Source organism: Rhododendron vialii, chromosome 4a, assembly GCF_030253575.1.
Source record: "Rhododendron vialii isolate Sample 1 chromosome 4a, ASM3025357v1".
NCBI lineage: Eukaryota > Viridiplantae > Streptophyta > Magnoliopsida > Ericales > Ericaceae > Rhododendron > Rhododendron vialii.
This window is the reverse complement of record NC_080560.1, coordinates 40,851,949-40,860,857: the sequence shown is the minus strand read 5'-3', so window position 1 is coordinate 40,860,857 and position 8,909 is coordinate 40,851,949. Positions and strand designations below refer to the sequence as shown.

The 8,909-nt window shown below is 40.0% G+C and overlaps 1 protein-coding gene across 1 annotated transcript; it reads right to left on the bottom strand.

Annotated features, from left to right (window-relative positions):
* Positions 1-584: 584 nt before the first annotated feature.
* On the bottom strand, positions 585-7,819 carry LOC131323554 (uncharacterized). Its single transcript, XM_058355407.1, has 4 exons — positions 7,638-7,819; positions 4,757-6,251; positions 2,694-2,915; positions 585-1,720 (listed from the first exon to the last, which is right to left on the bottom strand). Exons 2-4 carry the CDS (start codon positions 6,236-6,238, stop codon positions 803-805), a joined length of 2,622 nt encoding a protein of 873 aa, XP_058211390.1. The 5' UTR covers positions 6,239-6,251; positions 7,638-7,819; the 3' UTR covers positions 585-802.
* Between the last annotated feature and the right edge of the window lie 1,090 nt (positions 7,820-8,909).

Here is an 8,909-nt window from a genome sequence, read left to right as displayed (position 1 = left end):
TCTCTCTCTCTCCGGTGTTACAGCAACAGTAGGAATACACTATCACCCATGACCAAAAGTAACCTCATATGGAACCGCCATTTAAGTACTACCTCCGTCTTAAAAATATTGCCCAGACAGCAAAGCGAGAATAGAGAGAAACAAATGACGGTATGATAATCAGTCATGTTTTCAGTGGTTATGGTTTTAATTTTTGTGGAGAAGATGCCTGTAACCTTTTACAATATTAAAATTGTCAATTTAGTGGATAATTATGAAGTTTGATAGGCCTTGGAAGATGAAAACCAGGGTGGGTTTCTGAAACTGACAAGGACACTTGAGTGGATTGCAGGTGACAACTCCGCACCTGTTAACAAGAACTTAAAAGTAAATGTATTTTTGTCAAAAATTAAAAAAAAAAAAAGGTTCAAATTTCTTCCCTCAAGTTATTTGACAATAATGAGTTCTTCTCAATTTGTGGGAAAAGAATAGCGAGTTTTCTTTGACAAAGACAAATTGATTTTAAGTTCTTGTTTTACGGACTAAACAATCGTTTATGGATGGAGGGAGTAGTAGGCTATAGGACCCATGTTTGATCCCATATGTTATACCAACTGCTCTCATTTCTTCACAAAATGTACTTCCCAAAATGCAATAACCAACAGGAAGTTAACAGTTGGATCATTTACAGTCTCAAAACAAAGCCCAAAAAAGAGGAGAGTGAGTTTTTTTTTCACATTCTATCATCAATGGATTCAACACAAATGGTAAAACGTGAAGAGAATACCCACACCGAGTCTCATTGGAGTTTTTTCCCAAAGTCTCAGAGCACTGTGATGACCTTTGAATCGAGGCTGTCATACAGCTTGCTTTTCCGCAGTCTCTCGAAGTATGATACCAGCAACCCGTTTTGCCTGGCCATATCGGAATGAATCCAACCCGAATGATTTCTGGGTGCCCCAGTTACCGTCACAACTGTGCTCTCATTCGCCAGATTAGCCAGAGCCACCATAGCTTCCGGTTCAATGACAGACGAGGCATCCACCAGGAAAATATGGCTAAAATGTCCGGCCATTATGCCCTCATCGTGCAGCCGATGGCTGCTCATGAAAGTGGATGAGATCACCTTAAATTTCCGGAGCTCGTGTATTGAAGGACAAGAAAAGCACTCCCTTTCCTTTTTATAAAGACAGGAAGGAAGAATGTCTTCTGGAACTCCATCAAGCTCCCGGAATGCAGCATTCGCTCGGAAGATATTAGACTCTGGAATCTTCCCCCTGATCAAGCTTCTTGTAATGACATCACATCCCTTATTTGTTGGAGCACATATGAGAATCCGGCATGAGGGAGATGTTCGGTACACCTGGAGTACTGCTTCACATACAACCAATCCGGTTCTTGATAAAGAAAACTTATCAACGGCGATTGGTCCCTCCACAAGATATGGAACCGTATTTTGGTTGCTTAAAATATGACGAACAGCAGAGATTTGATGCCAGTCAAGATCGATGGATGGAAGTTGAGCAGTAAGAAGGCTGTTTTTAAATATCGAATCAGGGAAGAGGAAGTTCCTGAATAAAAGATCTGAGGCTGTTGCGACAGCTTGGTGTGCTCGTTTTAGACAGACTCTGTTAAAAGAGAACTTGACATTGTATTTGCATGCTGGGTAATGCTGAACATGAAAATCCTCGCCAAATTCAACCAAAACACGGTTACTCTTTACCACGCGGTAGATAAGACCCTGTTTGAGTTTAATGAAGAGCCAGATGAGGCAATGAATTCGAACAAATACTAGATGGATATCAAAATGGTATAAATCAAGGAAAGCACTGCCATCATGAATGAAAACCAGCCCACTACCATTATATGTCACATGTTGATTAGGAGTTCTGTTGATTTGAGTTATAGCATAGTTGGTAATGAGTTAATAACCCATCCGAACTTTTAATGCCAAAACATATGTTGAGGAAATTTGAAGTACCACCAAATGAATGAGGTGAGAAAGGAAAAGAGAAAAACTGAGATTCAATTGTGCAGTCTTAACCTAGGAGACACTAGTTTTGTTGTCATAGAAATTGGAAATGACCCGCACGTCAAGGAAAACATTTTTCAATTTTATGTTAAAAATCCCCACGGACATTTTGTAGTTCTACGCAAAGTAAAAAATCAAAAACTTGTGGGTCAGCCAGAACAGAAATATCTTCATGAAGATCCAAGATGAATCCAGTAATTTGTATATGCATCATTCTGTGCTCAAAGTTGATGGATTACGTGGTACTTTAGGATAATAGATTGATTTCACCTGAGTTCTAGGGTTGACAGATGAGTACTTGGTCTTGATCCAGGGCTAATGAACTGCAGTTTACATGAGAGCAACCAACTTTCCTTGCTACCGAGAATCCATCCATTTTGCATCAAGTAGAAAGGACCGTCAAAGACGGTTAGGAGAAATAAGTACAGTAAAGGTAGCATAGTTTTGTACGACAGCACACAACACAATAGGTTGGTTCCATCACGGACTAATTAGTTGCTTCCAAGGGTCTAATATTGGTACAAGGTGTTAGTCGGGTGGTGTTTGTCGTAAAGGAGTGGCCCATATGGGGTAGTGTGACACACTCAATGCGTACTTCTGCAAAGCAAGCATGAACCGGATAATATAAAACAGTTTTGTGTTCTGATGGCGCTAACTACATGCGAAATGGTATAAGGCTCACCTGGAATGGCTCAGCTCTTGTGCCTGAAGGCGATACGGAGACAAAGTCCCTAGATAAAAGGAATGGCCTTCTCTCAGGAATGGAGTCAAGCTCAAATGCGACAAAGACTTTATCATCCTTCTCATCATCCACATTCTTCTTGTTGTATTTGCCTTTCCTCTTATAAAAAGATGCTTCCTCCAACTCCAAAGTCACTTTCTTCATTTCAAACCCATCCCATTTCTGATCCAGTAATGCATTATTAACAAGAAACCATAGTTCAAAATCATAAACGTAGCTTTTAGAGATATCTATACTTTACTGTAGCTTTTGGAGGAAAATAGACACTATGCAAGATGGAAAATGAAAGAAACAGAAGTAATATAGGAAAATGCTAATGTTAAGGTCATCTAATATTCGAAAGAAGGTAAATCTTTCTATTGTTTACAACAGAACGATTTCACAAGATAGGTAAGATACACAAACTTAATCAACTAATTCCGTCACCGAATAACCATGGGACCACAAATGCACAAAAAGGCATCTAATGACATTCTTGAGATATCCAAGCACTTGAAAGAAGATATTCACCCTCTAAAGTGAAGCCATTATGCAAAAAAGTGGAAGCCCGATAGCACCATCCTGTTTTGTTTGCATGTTTTTTCAGACCGAAACATAAGAAAACATTCAAGTCGCTGTATTTGTACTAGAAAAATCTAGTGGGTTCTTGTATGTTTTGGTGATCGTCTCCAAAATGTGATTATACTGCCAATTTAAAGGAGGCATCTGCCTGGAATTGTAAACAACTTAGAAAGATGCTACACAGGAAGCGAAAAGTTTAGACTTTAGACCGTAAATCCAGTTTTTTTCCCCTCTCCAGATAAGCAAGTTTCAAATGAAAACCTCATACTATTAAATCCAATACAAACATTTCTTCTTAAGTACACTAATCCCACAACAACTTGGGAATCAATGGATATCCACAATTGTTTGTAAATATGCTCCTCGTTGTATCCCCGGATGAACTTTGCATTGGTCGAAATCACTCAATGTGTACATCCTACAAACTTGTCCATTCTCTTCATGGTAGAATCAAGGGGGAATTGGGAATTAGTGGGAAATGGGGCAAATATTTCCAGAGTCATGGTCAAGTTTTGGGGAATCACCAGTCGCATGGGGAATAGCACATACATGGAACCTAAACTTGAATTGATGCATATACCCCAGGGATGTTAAACGTGAATGATCTTTGCTCCTTGTATGAAATCATGTTGCACCTTAAGTGAAATTACATGGCACCTTTAGACAATAACATGACACTAGGTTGTCAGTGTGCTGTTTTAATCCCATTTTTTGTTTTCCAAAAATAACTTTTACAAAACATTGCACCCAAATGAGGACAACTGTTGCATCTTGAGTGAGCTTACATGACTCCTTTTAACAATAACATTGCACCCGAATGAGGACGACTGTGTTGACAATGTGTTTGGGGGTAATAACCCATGCTCCTTGTATGAATAATGTCGCACCTTAAGTGAAATTACATGGCAAACAAAAGGAATCTCGTTCATTTTAGCTCCTTGTATCATTGTGATCTGCTTCCATCTTTGGGTATATAATCAGCAGCACGACAAACAAAAGGGATCTAATTCATTGTTTTGGCTACATGTCGTTTTGGAATCAAATGTCTCCAGAAGCTTATACTTATCCCTCCATCCCAAATTGTTTGTCCAATTTTAACATGTATGCCCCGTAAAAAAATGTATACATTTTACAATCTATAATGTTTTATATAGATTTGAAAACTTTGTCAAATTAAACTTATTGAGATCTATCAAACAAGATGCATATTGCATATAAAAAACTTTATGAATTTAAACACAGAGACAAATTTTCAAGAGTGGACAAAGAAATTGGGACGGAGGGGGTATAACTCTTCCAGTTTTAGGGTAGAAATGTCCATATCCATTCTTCAAGTTTGAAACATAAACATGTAGAGAAGGTTTATAGCTGTTTTGCATTCTAAATCAAAACAATGACAAAATAAAGTAAACCAATAAAATATATCATTAAGTAGTAAGTACCTCAAGGTAGAAATCCTCGGCATAAAGCAGGGCTTCAAAGTAATCCTTGTACGTTGATGAGGACAAAGGCCTTTTGAGAATTCCGGGCACAACATCGTTCTTGATCGAATCTTTCAAATCCTCGGGAATGGCGTAAGTAGGAGATGCACCAACACAAATATAAGTGGTTTTTGAATTTGGATTTGTTGGACTAGATGGAGCCACAGACAAAATTGGCTGAGTGGAAAGTCGCCCGGGTTTGCCGGATGACAGAGGTATCCCAAAAGAAGATGAAGACAATGATGAAACTGGAGGTGGAGGTGGCCTGGACTCAGATGGCAATGTCTTTAAGGAAGAAGCATGTGACTTGGGAGAGGATTCTGAAGACAATCCATATGGCGATTTTTGTGCAGATGTTTTATCAGTCTCATGATATGTAGCCTTCTTTGGAGAACTGTTAGACAATGATGAAACTGGTGGTGGTGGCGGCTTGGACTCAGATGGTAATGTCTTTGAGGAAGAAGCCTGTGACTTGGGAGAGGATTCTGAAGACAATCCATATGGCGATTTTTGTGCAGATGTTTTATCAGTCTCATGATATGTAGCCTTCTTTGGAGAACTGTTAGACAATGATGAAACTGGTGGTGGCGGCGGCTTGGACTCAGATGGTAATGTCTTTGAGGAAGAAGCCTGTGACTTGGGAGAGGATTCTGAAGACAATCCATATGGCGATTTTTGTGCAGATGTTTTATCAGTCTCATGATATGTAGCCTTCTTTGGAGAACTGTTAGACAATGATGAAACTGGTGGTGGTGGCGGCTTGGACTCAGATGGTAATGTCTTTGAGGAAGAAGCCTGTGACTTGGGAGAGGATTCTGAAGACAATCCATATGGCGATTTTTGTGCAGATGTTTTATCAGTCTCATGATATGTAGCCTTCTTTGGAGAACTGTTAGACAATGATGAAACTGGTGGTGGCGGCGGCTTGGACTCAGATGGTAATGTCTTTGAGGAAGAAGCCTGTGACTTGGGAGAGGATTCTGAAGACAATCCATATGGCGATTTTTGTGCAGATGTTTTATCAGTCTCATGATATGTAGCCTTCTTTGGAGAACTGTTAGACAATGATGAAACTGGTGGTGGTGGCGGCTTGGACTCAGGTGGCAATGTCTTTGACGAAGTAGCATGTGACTTGGGAGAGGATTCTGAAGACAATCCATATGGCGATTTTTGTGCGGATGTTTTATCAGTGGCAGGATTTGTAGCCCCTTCTGGAGAACTGTTATCGCGATTACTATTTCTATTCTGATTTGTAGCCCTTTTTGGAGAACTGTTATCGCGATTACAATTTCCATTCTGATTTGTAGCCCTTTCTGGAGAACTGTTATCGCGATTACTATTTCTATTATGAGTTTCTTCTCTTTGATCGTCACCAGAACCTATAATAAGTTCCAAAATTGCAACACCAACTAGCAAAATTCCAGAGAAAAGATACCTATTCATTTCGGGTATGTTTCTGGCAACAATCGAAACCAAGCACAACTATAAGAATGAAAACAACTATGAGAATTGTGAAGTTGCGTAAAAATGACTTGAAATAAGGACGGATGAAACTTGTAAAATGTGTGTTCATATTCTGATGAATGTAGTAGTTTCTAATTATAGTACAAGCATTGAAGAGCAAGAGGGACTTGCTAGGTAATGATTAGTACGCTTATCTATTATTATAGTCCCTATCGTTATAAATAAAATTCAATGTGGTCCTTGGGTTCATTCGTGTTTTTTTTTCTTTCCCCCTCGTCCTTGAGGTTCCTGATTTGTTTGAATTTGGTTTTTTCTAATTATATATATTATATACCTCTAATGTTTATAAGGTACTGCCCGAAGTTAGTTAGGTGTTTAAACACTTCAAAGTTTTATATTTATATATGGGTTGGAGTGGAGTCTGACCATTAAATATTTAGTCAAATTCTGTTTAATATATCTAGTTTTTCTCGATATACTCCTATTTGCAATTGTTGATTTATAAATACTATTGCAAATACAAGTTTCTACACGTAGTTCACCAAAGATGTGCGTAAAAATAAATATTGTGTCGAAATTTCAATACAAAGAAATGATCCAATAATCCAATCAAACAAGAGAGACATAGAGGGAAAAAAAAAAAAAAACAATTCAATGACGTGGCAAGTGTAACATTTTTGTATATTTCCGTCATACAGAAATATGACGGAAAATTTTTTAAAAATATTTACTGAGCACCTTGACCAATATCTTTGGAGCCACCACTGTGATTATTTCACCTATATATTTTTCAAACATTGATATAGGTGATCACTTGATCATAAAATATATGAGAGATCTCTCCATCCAATAGCTTTTAAGTTTTTTGATTTGATCCAAATTTTCTAAAAAATCATCTAATTACGCCATGGGGGGGTTGGTGCTGTCACTCAAAAGGGCAGCACCATGCTGTCCCCATGAGCGGACCGTGTTCCGATGATCGGATACGTTTCACTTTGTAGAGCACGTCGAGCAGAACAAGCGTTCCAAAAATCATCTCATTCAGATTTCATTTCATTAAGTGTCTGATCGCAACATATATAACTTGGCAATAATGGGTTTCAGTGAAATTGATTTAGAGTTTCAAATCCGTTCTTTTCAAGATAAAAATATTTCGATCAGATACTTAATGATATGCGATCACGCTGATTTTTGGAACGCTTGTTCAACTCGACGAGCTCTACGAAGCGAAACGTTTCCGATCATCGGAGCGAGACCCGAGCGGACCGCTCTCGCGGGGGACTGCAGAAGGGCAGCACCAACCCCAGGTCTTTACTACGAATCAATGAGAGGGGGCAAAAAAAAATTGTAGTGGAAGAGATCGGTGGTAGGAAATCACCTAAAATGGTGCTCTCTTTTTTGTTGATGCTGAAGAAATGATCGGACGGAATGTAGCGTAACTGAGTAAGCAAGAACACTTACTATTACATACTAATAGAAGAGAGAGAGAGAGAGAGAGAGAGAGAGAGAGAGAGAGAGCAGAAGGAATACAGATGGAGGGGAGTAGAGTGAGAAGAGAATTTGGAATTCCGGTGGTGGGGGTGCTTTTTAACTTTGGTAGTGGGAAAACTTTGGTAGTGGGAAATAGCCACACGCTTACTTAACCATGGTTGCGGATCAAAAAAAAAAAAAAAACTTAACCATGGTTTATACAACAAATTTTTTTTTTTCCGGGAAAAACATAATTCATATAGTGAAGGAAAACAAATACAAACTGCGCCACACATAGACGAAAACAAATAACGACCAAAACAAACAAAGAAAATAAAGTATACGCTCCACAACTTGCACAAAATCAACTACAACTACGATGTCAGACCTAGGCAACCGGAGGTGGGTGGAATATAGATAATCGCCGAAGGAACACACTCCCACTGCAGGATCGTCTCAACCTGCCATCAACGCACATTCACCGTCGTCGCTGAGAACCTGCAAACAACCCAGACCATCATGTAAAGCCCAACAAGAAGTGGAGCAGGCACGCCCAGCCCAAGCCAGCCAAACCCGGGCCTCCACCGCCACGAGCAAACCCACACCACCAGAACTGCACAACCAAGCCGTGCCATAAAACCAACCGCCGACGAAGAGCAACAGCGACCCAGAAGCCACCGCCAAAACCCCTCTTCGAAGCCAACCCCAAGAAATCCGAGATCTGCATCTCCGAACAATAGCCACATCGAGAGCTTGCCAGAGTCCTCCATTTCCGCTAGGAAAAACCGAAAATCATTTAAGAATGATCCGCGCGGGAGGCCCCATATCCAAGTCTCCTCCATCCCCGAAGCCGCACCATGCCGTTAGGCATACCAGTGACACTCAAGAGTAGAGACCAACGGGTCAACTAGCGAGGAGTGGAGAGGACACATGAGGAAGAGGATCGATGACAAACGGGAGTAGGGAAGAGCCGAGCGATAGGACGTTAGGGGAAAAAAGAGAGAAAAAGAAGATGGGGAGAGAAATAGATAAAGGGGAGAGAGAGGAGAAGAGGGAAAGAGGGGGGGGAGGCGGCTAGCGGCGGGCGCCACCCCCCCGAAACCCTAGACGATGTCTGGTTCTTTTTCTTTTTTAGAGAGAGAAGAGAGAGGGGAGAAAAAAAGTCAGTTTATACATCACT

Coding starts and splice junctions, on each gene's coding strand:
- LOC131323554 (XM_058355407.1), bottom strand. CDS start 6,238: ATGAATAGGTATCTTTTCTCTGGAATTTTGCTAGTTGGTGTTGCAATT. Junction 2,916..4,756: donor CCGAGGATTTCTACCTTGAG/GTACTTACTACT, acceptor TTACTGGATCAG/AAATGGGATGGGTTTGAAAT. Junction 1,721..2,693: donor CAAGAGCTGAGCCATTCCAG/GTGAGCCTTATA, acceptor AAACTCAAACAG/GGTCTTATCTACCGCGTGGT.